Source organism: Mobula hypostoma, chromosome 3 (assembly GCF_963921235.1).
Source record: "Mobula hypostoma chromosome 3, sMobHyp1.1, whole genome shotgun sequence".
NCBI classification, from domain to species: Eukaryota; Metazoa; Chordata; class Chondrichthyes; order Myliobatiformes; family Myliobatidae; genus Mobula; species Mobula hypostoma.
Genome location: NC_086099.1, coordinates 6025424 through 6042788, shown reverse-complemented (window position 1 = coordinate 6042788; position 17365 = coordinate 6025424). Strand labels below are relative to the sequence as shown.

At 41.9% G+C, this 17365-nt stretch overlaps 1 protein-coding gene across 5 annotated transcripts in view; it reads left to right on the top strand.

Annotated features, from left to right (window-relative positions):
* Positions 1–17365, top strand: part of dym (dymeclin) — a 405267-nt gene that overhangs the window by 131681 nt on the left and 256221 nt on the right. For all 5 annotated transcript variants that reach the window (XM_063042598.1, XM_063042602.1, XM_063042600.1 and 2 more), the window contains one exon: positions 6931–7073. In XM_063042598.1, coding sequence (XP_062898668.1) covers positions 6931–7073 — 143 coding nt within the window. The remainder of the gene's footprint in view (positions 1–6930; positions 7074–17365) is intronic.

Sequence of the window (17365 nt, the reverse complement as noted above, 5' to 3'; positions counted from 1 at the left end):
TGGCTATCCACTCTATCTATTCCTCTTATTATCTTGTACACCTCTATCATGTCTCCTCTCATCCTCCTTCTCTCCAAAGAGTAAAGCCCTAGCTCCCTTAATCTCTGATCATAATGCATACTCTCTAAACCAGGCAGCATCCTGGTAAATCTCCTCTGTACCCTTTCCAATGCTTCCACATCCTTCCTATAGTGACGCGACCAGAACTGGCCACAGTACTCCAAGTGTGGCCTAACCAGAGTTTTATAGAGCTGCATCATTGCCTCGCGACTCTTAAACTCTATCCCTCGACTTATAAAAGCTAACACCCCATAAGCTTTCTTAACTACCCTATCTACCTGTGAGGCAACTTTCAGGGATCTGTGGACATATACCCCCAGATCCCTCTGCTGCTCCACACTACCAAGTATCCTGCCATTTACTTTGTACTCTGCCTTGGAGTTTGTCCTTCCAAGGTGTACCACCTCACACTTCTCCGGGTTGAACTCCATCTGCCACTTCTCAGCCCACTTCTGCATCCTATCAATGTCTATCTGCAATCTTCGACAATCCTCTACACTATCTACAACACCACCAACCTTTGTGTCATCTGCAAACTTGCCAACCTACAGAAGATTGATTGGGTTAAAAGTCTGACAGGAAATTGTCAGCCAAAGGGTTGTACTGTCTCTGTCCTAATTAGCAACACGCAATATATTCCACCATATAACTAACAATTAGTACTTGTTTATTATATGTAACATAGAGCATAGAACAGTACAGCACAGGAATAAGCCCTTCAGCCCACAATGCTGTACAGAACTAGTTAAATTAGTAATCAAATAGCCAACTAAATTAATCCTTCTGCCTGCACAATGTCCATACTCTTGCATTTTCCTCACATTCATGTGCCTATCTAAATGTCTCTTAAGAATCTCTAATGTATCTGCCTCTACCACCACCCCAGGCATTTCATTCCAGGCACCCACCACTCTCTGTGTGAAAAAAAAACAGCCTTTCACATCTCCTTTGAAATTACTCCCTCTCACCTTAAATACATGTCCTCTGATATTAGACATTTAAACCCTGGGAAAAAGGTACTGTCTGTTTACTCACTCCATCTATGCCTCTCATAATCTTAAAAACCTCTATGACATCTTCCCTCAGCCTCCGCTGCTGCAGCGAAAACAACCGAAGTTTGTCCAACACACATTAAAGTTGCTGATGAACGGAACAGGCCAGGCAGCATCTCTAGGAAGAGGTACAGTCGACGTGTCAGGACTGGCGAAGGGTCTCAGCCCGAAACGTCGACTGTACCTCTTCCTAGAGATGCTGCCTGGCCCGTTGCGTTCATCAGCAACTTTGATGTGTGTTGCTTGAATTTCCAGCATCTGCAGAATTCCTCGTGTTTGCAAGTTTGTCCAACCTTGTGTTATGGCACATGCCCTCTAAATCAGGCAGTATCCTGGTAAATTTCTTCTATACCCTCTTGAAAAATTTCTTAGGCTTTGTAGTATGTTGGTTTTTCCTCCTTTACTTGCCTGGCATTATCGTCACTGGTTATACAGGCCATCCTTGGTAACATTTAACCAATGAACTGGAAACATCTGGAAAACTCCTTAGTGACTCCAGTGGTGATCATCAGCTCAAGCTGCAGTGGATCGATGCAATTCAGAGTGAAGGCTCTTGGCATTGTCTTGTTTTTAACTGTGTCACTCATGTGGAATTAATTCAAAGAAAAGGAAGGGAACTACATCAACAGCTTTACAACTGAGAAAATATGTAACTTTCTACCCTAACTTCTCCAAACAAAAGTCATGAGCTATTACTGAAATGTTTTTTTAGGACTGATCATTCTGAAATGTAGATACTTCCAGCAATGGAATTTCCACAGTTGATGGATGGGTAGAATAAACTTGAAGCATGATCCAATATCCTCCTTATGTTTAGCATTGTTTGCCATGGCAACAGAAAATGGTCACCATATAGGTATTTACAGATGTGTAATGTGATGTTTCACATGCGAGTTAAACCGTTTCTTTTAAGATGAGTTTTCAATAGTTGCATTTGCTGGATAATACGTTAAGAATTCTCTATTCTCAATAATTCACAAGTAATTCTGAAAAACATTGAATTCAAAGTCAAAGTAGATTTACTATTGAAGTACGTACACTCAGTGGCCACTTTATTTATTAATTTATTATATGCCGTGTTGTATGACGTGGGTGATCATGGTCCACGACCAGGATTGTTCTTGGCAAATTTTTCTGTGGAAGTGGTTTGCTATTGTCTTCTTCTGGGCAGAGTCTTTACAAGACAGGTGACCCCAGCCATTATCAACACTCTTCAGAGATTGTCTGCCTGGCATCAGTGATCACAGAACTGGGACTCACGATATGCACCGTCTGCTTGTACGACCATCCACCACCTGCTCCCATGGCTTCATGTGACCTTGACTGTGGGGTGCGGGGGGTGGGGGGAGATCTGTGCAGGGCTACATTTTGCCCAAGGGTGAACTGCAGGCTAGCAGAGGTAAAGGATGTCTTATACCTCCTTTGGTAGCGACGTATCTCCACTCTGCCACCCCATGCCACTTTATTAGGCACTTAATAAAGAGGCCACGAGTGTATGTCTGTGGTCTTCTGCTGCTGTAGCCCATCCACTTCAAGGTTCTACATGTGGTGCATTCAGTCATGCTCTTCCTCACACCCCTGTTGTAATGTGTGATTATTTGAGTTATTGTTGCCTTCCTGTCAGCTGCAGCCCATCCATTTCAAGGCTCAATTTGTTGTGTGTTGAACCAGTCGGGCCACTCTCCTCTGACCTCTCGCATTATCCAGGTTTTTTTCACTTACAGAACTGCCGCTCACTAGATAATTTTTGTTTTTTTGCACCATTTTCTGTAAACTTTGGAGACTGATGTGCATGAAAATCCTAGGAGATCAGCAGTTTCTGAGACACTCAAACCATCCTGTCTAGCACTAACAGTCATTCCATTGTCAAAGTCACTTAGGTTACATTTGTTCCTGATTCTGATGTTTGGTCTGAATAACCACTGAACCCCTTGACCATGCGTTTTGTGTTCTGTTGCTGCCACATGATTGGCTGATTAGATATTTGTATGAATGAGCAGGTGTACCTAATAAAGTGGCCACTGAGTGCATATTTCATCATATACTACCTTAAGATTCTTTTTCTTGCAGACGTTTACAGGAAAATAAAGACATCCAATATATTTATGAAAAAATACATACATAAACAGACTGACAAACAACCAATGTGCAAAAGAAGACAAACAGTGCATATAAAAATAAATAATACAGAAAACATGACTTGTAGAGTCCTTGAAAGTGAATCAGTTCAGAATTGAGGTCTGTGAATTGATGCACTCTGGTTCAGGAGCCTGATGGTTGTAGGGTATTAATTGTTGCTGAACCTGGTGGTTTGGGCCTGAAGGCTTTTGTGCCACCTTCCCGATGGTTGTGATGAGAAGAGGGCATGGCCTAGATGGTGAGGGTCTTTGAGGATGGATACTGCTTTCTAGTGGCATTGCTTTTCATTTGAAAAGGGGGTAAAATAAACTGTTCTAATTTGGGTGAAATATTTTCGATGTAACCTTCCTTAAATTAATTTTCAAATGATAGATATTTTCACCACTTGCTCACTCCTTTTCTTTACACAACAACTTGACTAACAACCTTCAGCTCTCTAAATGAGGCTATTAAAAGTTTGAAGGAATGGCTGTTCCAAACTGTTGGATTAATTTCCTCGTATCTTCTCCCACCACTAATTCTTGCACACCGCGTTTACTCTCTAACAGTAACAACTTGTATTTATATTTCATTTTTAACACTGTCACATGGCCCAAGGCCTGTTAGTATCAAATTTTGTCTGAAAAGCTACAGGGAAAATTAGGTGGATGATCAGAAGATAGAACAAAGAGTTTTTAGTTTAAAGGGGAAGAAAATGTAATGGAAAAAAATTCTAAAACTTATACTTCAGCAAATGAAGTTTGTTCAGTTTATTGTCATTCAACTGAAAACATGTATACCACCAAATGAAACAATATTTCTCTGAACCAAGGTGAACAACACAATACATATAACTCACACACAAAACACATATAGACAATAGACAATAGGCCATTTGGCCCTTCGAGCCAGCACCGCCATTCAGTGTGATAATGGCTGATCATCCACAATCAGTATCCACTTCCTGCCTTATCCCCATAACTTTTGATTCTGCTATCTCTAAGAGCTCTATCCATCTCTTTCTTGAAAACATCCAGAGACTTGGCCTCCACAGCCTTCTGGGGCAGCGCATTCCATACATCCACCACTCTCTGGTAATATTACCACAAATGAAGTAACAAGTGAAGTCATGTTGATTAAAAACAGGTTTGCATGAAAGACGGCTCTTGAATCTAATCCGTTGACTAATAAAGGCCAACACACGTTGTGCCTTGTTAATAACCCCATCAACCTGTGCAGCAACTTAGAGATCCATGTATGTGGACCCCAAGATCCCTCTGTTCCTCCACACTGCTAAGAATCCTGCCATTAACCCTGTACTCTGCTTTCAAGTTCATCCTTCCAGACTTTATCACTTCATACTTTTCTGCATTGAACTCTGTCTGCCACTTCTCAGATCAGCTCTGTATCCTGCATCCTTTTGTAACCTGCCGCAACTTTCTGCACTGTCCACAACACCACCAACCCACTAAGATGACTTGGGAATGTGTGGAAAAAGATCTGAGCAGTAAGAGTCAGCCAATGCAGTCTGAGAGAGGATAAAACCTCCAAGCCCCTTTCCCATTTTTTTGCAGGCTTTCACAGTTAAGCTATAATAGTAAATCCACACTGCTGTCCAAAAGACTGTGGGAGCATCAGATATACGAGCAGCATTAGGCCATTTGGCCCATCAATCCTGTTCCACCATTTCATGATTACCGATCCATTTTTCCTCTCAGCTCCAATCTTCTCTGTGAATATAGGTCCAGAGCCATCAAACTTTCTTCATGTGACTAGCCGTGCAAACCTTGAAATCCTTTTTGTGAACCTCTTTTGAACCCTCCACAGTTTCAGCAAATCCTTTCTAAGATAAGGGACCCAAAATGCTCACAGTACTCCAAATGAGGCCTCACCCGTGCTTTTATAGTCTAGTCCTCTTGAAACGAATGCGAACATTGCATTTGCCCTCCTCACCACAGACTCAACCTGCAAATTAACCTTCAGGGAATCCTGCACAAGGACTCCCAAGTCCTTTTTGTGTCAGATTTTTTGTATTTTCTGTCCATTTAGAAAATGGTCATCCCTTTCATTTCTTCTGCCAAAGTGCATGACCATATGCTTCCTGACACTGTATTCCACTTGCCATTTCTTTGCCCATTCTCCAAATCTGTCTAAGTCCTTCTTAGACGACAAACTGTGCAAATACAAAAGGAAAGAAATAATAATAATAAATAAATAATTACTAAATGTTGAGAACATGAGAAGAAGTCCATAGCTTGTGGGAACATTTCAGGAATGGTAATATTTAATACAGGTTTCCCCCGCCATCCGAAGGTAGAGAGTTCCTATGAAATGGTTCTTAAGCTGGAATGTCGTAAAGCGAAGAAGCAATTACCATTTATTTATATGGGAAAATTTTGTGAGCATTTGCAGACCCAAAAAAACCTACCAAATCATGCCAAATAACACATAAAACCTAAAATAACAGTAACATATAGTAAAAGCAGGAATGATATGATAAATACACAGCCTATATAAAGTAGAAATACTTCTCTGCAACGATTGCCTGCACAGATCTCCATAGCGAAAATCTCACGCAAACGCTTTCGGCAGAAAATCTCACGCAAGCGCTGTTGGCATAAACGCGCTGTCCAGTAACCTTTAAACTGTGAAGCTGCCAAATCTACCAAATAACACGTAAAAATACACAGCCTCTATAAAGTAGAAATAATGTATGTACAGTGTAGTATCACTTACCAGAATTGGGAGAACAGCGCCGAGCACACTAATGATGGTATGTTAGACTGAGTCGGAATTTGGGTGGTGCAGTGGCCCCCACCCTCTGGGCCGCCGACCCGATACATTGCTGCGAAGAACGCAGCAGTAGCCGGGAGGCACACCGCACATCCTTAAGAAAAAAGCCGAAATAAACATGCTAATTAATTAGGTGCTGCCCGGCACGTAAATGTCGGCGCAGATCAGAGGGGATTGCGGATTGCATTGCTTATCACAAGAACTCTGTGGCCTGCAACCACAGAGGCAGCACATGCTGAAATCTTGAGTAACAGAAAGATGCTGGAGGAACATAGAACACAGAACTCAGCAGGGAAGTTATTATCTGTAGGGGGAAATGGACAGTCGACATTTCAACTTTACACCCTTCATGAAGGGTCTTGACCAGAAACGTTGTCTGTCCATTTTTCACCTTGGATGCTGCCTGACCCGCTGAGTTCCTCCAGCATATTCTTTTGCTTACTACCCAAGATATTTTTCTCACCCAGAACATTGTAAAGACAAATACTTTATTGAGAAATAGATAAAACCATTCCTTGGTTAATAAATATCAGTGATTAAATGTTTTAAAGCTTTTAACTGGTGTCTGTTAGAGCTCTTAAGAAACGATGAAGATTAATTTTAAGAGCCTCAAAAGACTGAGGTGGGCGCAGTTGATGAAAACTCGCTGTGGTGATTTATTCGTTTTGAGATCATGTAGATGCAATCTCTTTTCTGCATAATGCTTTTTAACCTCATGGAGTTAATTGCAGAAACTCTAATTTAGGGATGGATCTGATTTACATTTGGTAATCCTTGTTCTTTCATGATAGTTTATCTGATAGTTGGCAGATTGGGCAGCGTAACCAAGTGATTTTTCGTGTATTAATTTTCCCTTTTATTTTTCCTCCTTCCTTTCTGTCCCTGCTCACCCCACCTCTTTTCACAGCCTTCAGGACACAAGCAGGGTTGTCAAAACATTACTTTACAATTTCATCAGGCAAGAGAAATGCCCACCTCAAGGAACACAGATCTTTGAGCAGAACTCTGTGGGAAATGGATTGCTGTACGGATTAGCATCTGGTGTAGCATGTAAGTACAGTATGTTTTATTATAGGAATTAAAATACCTGTTCAATTTCTGTTGCTCCTCAGTTGATACTCGGCACTAGGAATGCCATTTGATACACTGAGTAACACAACAAAAAAGCATGGCACTATTACAGCTCAGGGTGTTCTGGAGTTCAGAGTTCAATTTCATCGCGTTTGTAAGGAGTGTATTTGTTCTTCATGTGGCTGCGTGGGTTTCCTCCCACAGTTTAAAGAAGTACCAGTTAGTAGGATAATTGCTCATTTTAAATTGTCCTGCCATGTTAAATAGGTGGGTTTACTTCTTCCACCGAAGTGCATGACCATACACTTTCTAACATTGTATTTCATTTGTCACTTCTTTGCCCATTCCCCTAAACTATCTAAATCTCTTTGCAGGCTCTCTGTTTCCTCAACACTACCCACTCCTCCACTTATCTTTGTATCATTGGCAAATTTAGCTACAAACCCATTAATCCCATAGTCCAAATCATTGACGTACATCGTAAAAAGCATTGGTCCCAACACAGACCCCTGTAGAACTCCACTGGTAACCGGCAACCAGCCAGAATAGGATCCCTTTATTCCCACTCTCTGATGTCTGCCGATCAACCAATGCTCCACCCATGCTAGTAGCTTCCCTGTAATTCCATGGGCTCTTATCTTGCTAAGCAGCCTCCCTTGTCAAAGGACTTATGAAAATCCAGGTACATCACATCCACTGCATCTCCTTTGTCTACCCTGCCTGTAATTTCCTCAAAAAATTGCAGTAGATTAGATTATGAGAACACTCAGTCCTCTTTTATTGTCATTTAGAAATGCATACATGCATTAAGAAATGATACAATGTTCTCTGGAGTGATAGCACAGAAAACAAGACAAACCAAAGACTAACACTGACAGAACCACATAATTATAACATATAGTTATAGCAGTGCAAAGCAATACCATAATTTGATGAAGAACAAACCATGGGCACGGTAGAAAAAAGTCTCAAAGTCCCCGAGTGGATCGGCTCCCGAGTCGCTGATAGCAGATGGCAAAAGGGAGAAACTCCCTGCCATAAACCTCCAGGCACCGTCAACTTGCCGATGCATTGGAAGCAGCCGACCACAGCTGACACTGAGTCCGTCTGTCCGAAAACTTCGAGCCTCCGACCAGCCCTTCCGATACAGCCTCCCGAGTGCCATCCTCTGCCGAGTGCCTTCAGCCTAGCCCCGGCCGTTGAAACAAGCAAAGCTGTGGATTTCGGGGCCTTCTGCTCGGGAGATTCGGGTTACCACACAGTAGCAGCGGCAGCGAAGCGGGCATTTCAGAAGTTTTCCCGATGTTCCTCTGTACTCTCATGTCCGTCTCCATCAAATCAGAATTGTGCATGGTACCCTACTTGACAGATTACAGATATCATTCACCGGAGAGGCCGCGCGCGCGCTGCTCTCGCGCCGCCATCTTTTCCTCCTCTGGCAGGATTTTCCTTTCAGGAAATCATGCTGGCTTTGGCCTATCTTGTCATGTGCCTCCAGGTACTCTATAATCTCATCCCTAACTATCAATTCCAACAACTTTCCAACCACTAATGTCAGGCTATCAGGTCTATAGTTTCCTTTCTGCTGCCTCCCACCCTTTTTAAATAGCGGAGTAACACTTGTAATTTTCCAGTCATCCGGTACAATGCCAGAGCCTATCGATTCCTGAAAGATCATTGTTAATGCCTCTGCAATCTCTCCAGCTACTCCCTTCAGAACCCGAGGGTGCATTCATCAGGTACAGGAGATTTATCCACCCTCAGACCATTAAGCTTCCTGAGCACCTTCTCAGTCACAATTTCCACTGCACATATTTCACTTCTTTGACACTCTTGAATGTCCGGTAGACTGCAGATGTCTTCCTCTGTGAAGACTGATGCAAATACGCATTCAATTCCTCTGCCATCTCTGCATCTCTCATTACAATATCTCCAGCGTCATTTTCTATTGGTCCTATATGTACCCACAACCCTCTTTTACCCTTTATGTACTTAAAAAAGCTTTTTGTAACTTCATTGATATTGGTTGCCAACTTTCTTTCATAATCCATCTTTTCCTCCCTAATGACCTTCTTAGTTTCCTTCTTCAAGTTTTTAAAAGCTTCCTAATCCTTTATCTTCCCACTAGCTTTGGCTTCCTTGTATGCCCTCCGTTTTGCTTTTACTTTGGCTCTGACTTTACTTGTCAGCCACGGTAGCATCCTACTTCTATTGGAAAATTTCTTCTTATTTGGAATATGTCTGTCTTACACTTCCCTCATTTTTCAGAGAAACTACAGCCGTTGCTGCTCTGCTATCCTTCCTGCTAGAGTCCCTTTCCACTTAACCTTGGCCAGTTCCCCTCTCATGCCTTTGTAATTTCCTTTATTCCGCTGAAATACTGACACATTGGAATTTAGTTTCTCCTCAGATTTCAAAGTGAACTTGATTATATTGTGATCACTGTTCCCTAAGCGTTCCTTAACCTTAAGCTCTCTTATCACCTCCAGATCATTGCACAACACCCAATCTAGAACAGCCAATCCCCTAGTGGGCTCAACAATAAGCTGTTCTAAAAAGCCACCCCGTAGACATTCTACAAATTCTCTCTCTTGAGGTCCAGTACTGGCCTGGTTTTCCCAAGCCACTTTCATGTTAAAATCCACAATGATTATCACAACATTGTCCTTCTGATACGCCTTTTCTATCTCCTGTTGTAATTTGTAATCCACATCCTGGCTGCTGTTTGGTGGCCTGTATACAACTGCCATTAGGGTCCTTTTACCCTTGCCATTTCTTAGGTACTGAAAGGTGCCAGGAAAGAGGCAGTAACTTCATGAAGGAACCCACCCACCCTGCTCATTTGTCCCATTCTAATCTGGGAAGAGGCTATGTAGCATCCATGCCTGGACCACCAGACTCAAAAACAATTACCTTCCCCAAGCAGTAAGGCTGATCAACACCTCCACCCATTGATCCACTCCTCCACAATCCCAACCACCACTACTTTATCATTTCCAGTCAGAGTCACCTTATGTATAGACACTCCTGTGCCTAGTATCACTTTATGGATATGCAATCAATCTATGTATATAATTTATCTTATGTATTTATATTTATTGTGCTTTTTATTATTATTGTGTTCTTTATCTTACTGTGTAATTTTACATGGAAACATAGAAAACCTACAACATAATACAGGCCCTTTGGCCCACAAAGTTGTGCCAAACATGTCCCTACCTTGGAAATTACTAGGGTTACCCATAGCCTCTATTTTTCTAAGCTCCATGTACCTATCCAAAAGTCTCTTAAAAGACCCTATTGTATCCGCCTCCACCACCGTTGCCGGCAGCCCATTCCACGCACTCACCACTCTCTGCGTAAAAAACTTACCCCTGACATCTCCTCTGTACCTACTCCCCAGCACCTTAAACCTGTGCCCCCTTGTGGCAACCATTTCAGCCCTGGGAAAAAGCCTCTGACTATCCACATGATCAATGCCTCTCATCATCTTATACACCTCTATCAGGTCACCTCTCATCCTCCGTCGCTCCAAGGAGAAAAGGCCGAGTTCACACAACCTGTTTTCATAAGGCATGCTCCCCAATCCAGGCAACATCCTTGTAAATCTCCTCTGCACCCTTTCTATGGTTTCCACATTCTTCCTGTAGTGAGGCGACCAGAACTGAGCACAGTACTCCAAGTGGGATCTGACCAGGGTCCTATATAGCTGCAACATTACCTCTGGGCTCCTAAATTCAATTCCACGATTGATGAAGGCCAGTACACGGTATGCCTTCTTAACCGTAGAGTCAACCTGCGCAGCTGCTTTAAGCGTCCTATGGACTCAGATCCCAAGATCCCTCTGATCCTCCACACTGCCAAGAGTTTTACCATTAATACTATATTCTGCCATCATATTTGACCTACCAAAATGAACCACCTCACACTTATCTGGGTTGAACTCCATCTGCCACTTCTCAGCCCAGTTTTGCTTTCTATCAATGTCCCATTGTATCCTCCGACAGCCCTCCACACTATCCACAACATCCCCAACATCCCCAACCTTTGTGTCATCAGCAAACTTACTAACCCTCCACTTCCTCATCCAGATCATTTATAAAAATCACGAAGAGTAAGGGTCCCAGAACATATCCCTGAGGCACACCACTGGTCACCGACCTCCATGCAGAATATCACCTGTCTACAACCACTCTTTGCTTTCTGTGGGCAAGCTAGTTCTGGATCCACAAAGCATTGTCCCCTTGGATCCCATGCCTCCTTACTTTCTCAATAAGCCTAGCATGGGGTACCTTATCAAATGCCTTGCTGAAATCCATATACACTACATCTACTGCTCTTCCTTCGTCAATGTGTTGAGTCACATTCTCACAAAATTCGATCAGGCTCGTAAGGCACAACCTGCCCTTGACAAAGCCATGCTGACATTTTGTGCTGTATTAGATCCAGAATAACAATTATTTCATTCTGTATTACACTTGTGTACTGGAAATGACATTAAACAGTCTTGAATCTTAAATCTATAAAAACTGACAGTGAATGTCTTTAAGTTGTACAAGGGAAGAGAGAGGTTTAAATGAACATAAGTTCCTGATGAGAGAATGAGGGTGAGTTAAGGGGACTAGGAAATGACAGAGGAGGAAACAGATACTTTGCGTCATTCTTTATAGCAGAATGTAAACATTCCATTAATTTGAAAATATTTACAAGACAGAAATTAATTACCACTGCTTGAAAATTTGTATCAGGCAAATTAATGAGGCTAAAGGATGCCAAGTCTGCAGGACCTGATAGTTTGCATACAGGACTCGGAAAATAAGTGGCTGTGGAGATAGTGGATGCAACAGTTATAATCTTTCAAAGTTCTTGAGAAGTACCAGAAATCTGGAAGCCTGCCAATGTAATGCCCTAATTGAGAAAAATAGAGACAAAAAGCAGACAATGGTTGATTTGGTAGCAATTATTGAAAAAATGTGTTAGTCTATTACTGAGTAGGTTGAAGAACATTTGAACATAGAATATTACAGGACAGAGCAACAGACGTTAAAATGCTGGAGGAACTCAGCAAGTCAGACAGCATCTATAGAAATGAATAAATGGTTGAAGTTTCAGGCTAAGACCCTTCATCAGGACACTACTGGCCCCTTGTCCCATGATTTGTGCTGACCTTTTAACCTACTCTATAATCAATCTAACCCTTCCCTCCCACACAGCACTCCATTTTTCATTAATCCATTTGGGAAATCATAATCTGACAAAGCAGAATCAGCACACCATCATGAGGAGGAAATTGCATCTGACAGACTGAGATTGTGTTGAGGAAGCATTGGCCAATTTGCTAACAGGAGACTTAATACACTCAGTGGCCACTTTATTAGGTACACCTGTTCGTTAATGCAAATATCTTTCTTTTCAAATCTTTTTATTATTATTATCCAAAATTAACATGAGTACATCGAAGTAAGCAACACTTATGCAAATATCTAATCAGACAAACATTTGGCAGCAACTCAATGCATAAAAGCATGCAGATATGGTCAAGAGGTTCAGTTGTTGTTCAGACCAAACATCAGAATGGGGGAAGAAAGGTGATAAAAGTGACGTTGACTGTGGAATGATTGTTGGTGGCAGATGGGCTGGTTAATTATCTCAGAAACTGATGACCTCCTGGGATTTTCACACACGACCAGTCTCTAGAGTTTACAGAGAATGGTACAAGAAACAAAAAACATCCAGTGAGTGGCAGTTCTGTGGGTGAAAATGCCTTGTTAATGGGAAGGGTCAGAGGAGAATGTCCAGACTGGTTCAACACGCAGTGCATCAAGCCTTGAAGTGGATGGGCTACAGCAGCAGAAATCTATACCAGGTTCCACTCCTGTACCTATAAAGTGGCTTCTGAGTGCATGTTTGTACTGCCCATGGTTAAGAGTTCATGATGTGGGAGTTAATATATTTCCATATATCGAGGCTGAGCTAACTAACCGGAACTGCTGAGTAGGACAACAGGTTTATTTTCAGTTTGATAACAGTGTGTCATGAGTGTCAGTGCTAGGCCACAACTGTTTACTGTTTACAGTGGAGGGGATATTTACTGTAATCACATTTGTAAATGATAGAGAAGTTGGTAGGTCGGGAGATTATATAGTTTGCAGAGAAATATTAATTGCTTAAATGAGTGGAAGAAAGTTAGCAAACAATATAATGTGGGAAATGTGATATTCTCTTGAGGAAGAAGTGATAAACCACATTATTAGTTGAATGGAGAATGACTCCAAAAATCTGCTGTCCTAATGTACTTTGGAGTACGGGCCAGTCTGCTGGATTTTGGAGTTCTCATACAGACCACGCTTGGAATATTGCGTTCAATTTTAGGCACCTCATTTTGGAAGGATGTGGAAGCTTTCATGGGAGAGTATAGAGAGATTTGTCAGAATGCTGCCTGTCACCTTATGTACAGACACTTCTGAGCCTAGCGTCACATCAGAATTAGAAACAGGTTTAATATCACCGGCATATGTCATGAAACTTGTTAACTTTGGTTGAAAACATGCTTCAAGCATACAAAGCCATGAAGTGTAAAATGTCAGCAAAGATTTGTTTTCTGCATTCCCGTTTAAACTTCTTCCCTGAAAATCTTGACGCTGTCAGTGATGAGCATGGTGAAAGGTTTCAACTGGACATTGTGGTCATGGAGAATTGGTATCAGGGCAACTGCAATCCATCAATGCTGGCTGATTATTGTTGAACATTTAAACAAGAAACCTCAGACACAGAGTACAAATGAAAATCATTAGCAAAATATTTTTAGCTTAGTTGAACTAATGCAAAGCATTAGCGCTGCTATGCAATTAAATGCATTATATTCAATAAAAGTTAATTTCTTGTTTTAACAAATTCCTATGTGATTCAAGAAGTCTGATGTTATATTTGTGTTCAGCTTCTAACAGTCTGTCATAAACAAAAAAAAATTTCCAAGGACAACAAAAAAAATTGTTGTCCATTGTAGTCTGATGTGACTTAGATGTGTCTTGTGACTTGTGTTCCCTATTCACTGTTGATAACAGAAAAGCTGGATCAAAGCTCCTGTATCAGAGGTTCCTTAATGACTGGTTGCCTCACTATAGGAAGGATATTGAGGCATTGGAGAGGGTGCAGGTTTACCAGGATGTTACCTGGATTAGAGGATATGTGCTATAACGAGAGGTTGGACAAACTTTGGTTGTTTTCTCTGGAGCGGCAAAAGCTGAGGGGAGATCTGATAGTGGTTGATACGATTGTGAGATGCATAGATAGAGTTGACATAGAATATCTTTTTACCAGTGTTGAAATGTCTAATACCAGAGGGCATGTATTCAAGGTAAGTTGGGATAATTTCAAAGGAAAACACACAAAATGCTCAAGGAACTCAGCAGGCCAGGAAGCATCTATGGAAAAGCGTACAGTTGATGATTTGGCCCAAAGCATCACCTGTACTGCTGAATTCCTCCAGCAGCTTGTGTTGTGCTTGGATTTTCAGCATCTGCAGACTTCCCCTTGTTTGTAATTTCAAAGAAGATGTGAAGGAAGTTTTTTACCCAGAGAATGGTGGGTGCCTGGAATGCACTGCCTGGGGTGGTGGTAGAGGGAGAAACATTAAGGGCTTTTAAAAGATGTTTAGATAGACACGTGAATGTGAGGAAAATAGAAGGGTATGGACATTTTGTAGGCACAACAGATTAGTTCCAAATCAGAATCTCTTCATTGCTGGTATGTGAAACAAACCAAAATTGATTGAGGTTCAGTGCAAAGCATAAAACACAGGACAACAACATAACAGACAACACAATAACAACCAATAGATTACAAGACAGTAGTGCCATGAGCAATCAACAATTAGCAGGATGGTCACATGCACAAATGTCAGTAATCACAATTAAATAAATGTGAACAGATGAACAGACTCAATAAATATCAACTGAACAAGGAAAGCAGGAAAGACCATTTAGCCATTTGATTACCATTTTAATTGGTTCAGCACAATATTTTGGGCCGAAGGGCTGGTTTCTGTGCTCACAGTTCTATGTTCCATGACTGGATTCCAAAATTCTTAAAACATTCGGTTCTGTTTTTCAGCGCTTAACAATCTCTCTCCTTCCCTCCTTCTGTGAGCTCTGGCAAGCCACTATCTGCATTCAGGCTGGGCAGTAATCTCCACTGGAGACAGACAGTCAGCCGGTGCTGTTTATCTTGCTAGCAGAATGCAAAAGAATGTCAGGTTTTATCTGAAATACTCTGTGAACTCTGGAGCTTTGGTGCCGTGGATGGCTTTGTCTGTTCTGTTGTTGAAGAAGTCAAGTCAATGTCAAAGTAACACTTTAAGATTCAATATTCAAAATTATTTAATGTCATTTCCAGAACTCAAGTGTAAAGGAGAATAAAGTAATTGTTGTTCTGGATCTGATGTGGCACAAAAAAACGCAATTAAAAAAACAATAATAATTTTAAAAAACCTCAATAAATATAAAAACATAAGTTAGCTTATATACATAGATTGATTGTATGTCCATAAAGTGATTCTAGGCACAGGAGTGTCTGTACATAAGGTGACTGACAGGAAATGATAAAGTAGCGGTGGTTGGGAGTATGGAGGGGTGGGTTAGTGGGTGGAGGTGTTGATTAGTCTTACTGCGTGGGGAAAGTAACTGTTTTTGAGTCTGGTGGTCCTGGTATGGATGCTACGTAGCCTGCTCTCTGATGGGAGTGGGACAAACAGTCTATGAGCAGGGTGGGTGGGATCCTTCATAATCCTTTATTATTAAAGTACGCATCTGTCACCACTTACAGTTCTACTCTGAGATTTTTTTTTCCTTGCAGGCATTTACAGAAAAATAAAGAAATAAATTTGAACTTACAAAAAAAAAACTCAAATAAAGGCTGACAGAAAGGCACACACAAGTGCTACACATGCCCTTACACTTCCTCCCTTACCACCATCCAGGGCCCCAGACAGTCCTTCCAGGTGAGGCAACACTTCACCTGTGAGTCGGCTGGGGTGATATACTGCGTCTGGTGCTCCCGATGTGGCCTTCTATATATTGGCGAGACCGGACGCAGACTGGGAGACCGCTTTGCTGAACACCTACGCTCTGTCCGCCAGAGAAAGCAGGATCTCCCAGTGGCCACACATTTTAATTCCACATCCCATTCCCATTCTGATATGTCTATCCATGGCCTCCTCTACTGTAAAGATGAAGCCACACTCAGGTTGGAGGAACAACACCTTATATTCCATGTGGGTAGCCTCCAACCTGATGGCATGAACATCGACTTCTCTAACTTCCGCTAATGCCCCACCTCCCCCTCGTACCCCATCCATTATTTATTTTTATACACACATTCTTTCTCTCACTCTCCTTTTTCTCCCTCTGTCCCTCTGACTATACCCCTTGCCCATCCTCTGGGTTCCCTACCCCCCTTGTCTTTCTCCCCGGACCTCCTGTCCCATGATCCTCTCATATCCCCTTTGCCAATCACCTGTCCAGCTCTTGGCTCCATCCCTCCCCCTCCTGTCTTCTCCTATCATTTTGGATCTCCCCCTCCCCCTCCCACTTTCAAATCTCTTACTAACTTTTCCTTCAGTTAGTCCTGACGAAGGGTCTCGGCCTGAAACGTCGACTGTACCTCTTTCTAGAGATGCTGCCTGGCCTGCTGTGTTCACCAGCAACTTTGATGTGTGTTGCTTGAATTTCCAGCATCTGCAGAATTCCTGTTGTTTGCGTTTTTAAAACACACAGAGAATGTTGGGGAGCTCAGCAGGTCAAGCAGCATTCATGGAAAAAAGTACAGTCAACATTTCGGGCTGAAACCCTTTGGCAGGACTGGAGAAAAAAAGGTGAGGAGTGGTTTTGAAAGGTGGGGGGAGAGGAGAGAGAAACGCCAGGCAATAGGTGAAATTTGGAGGGGGAAGGATGAAGCAAAGAGCTAGAAGTTGATTGGTGAAAGAGACAGAAGGCCATGGAAGAAAGAAAAAAAGGGGAGCACAGATTTCCAGCATCTGCAGATTTTCTTTTGTTTCTGACAAATAGCTGTGAAAAGTCAACTGTACTTTTTCCCATAGATGCTGCCTGGCCTGTTGAGTTCCTGTAGCATTTTGTGTGTGTCGCTTAGATTTCCAGCATCTGCAGATTTTCTCTTGTGCAAAAAAAGACAAATTTTGCAAAAAGGAAGTTAATTTTTTGAGAACATGAACTGTAGAGTCCTTGAGTCTGTAGGTTGTAGAATCAATTCAGAGT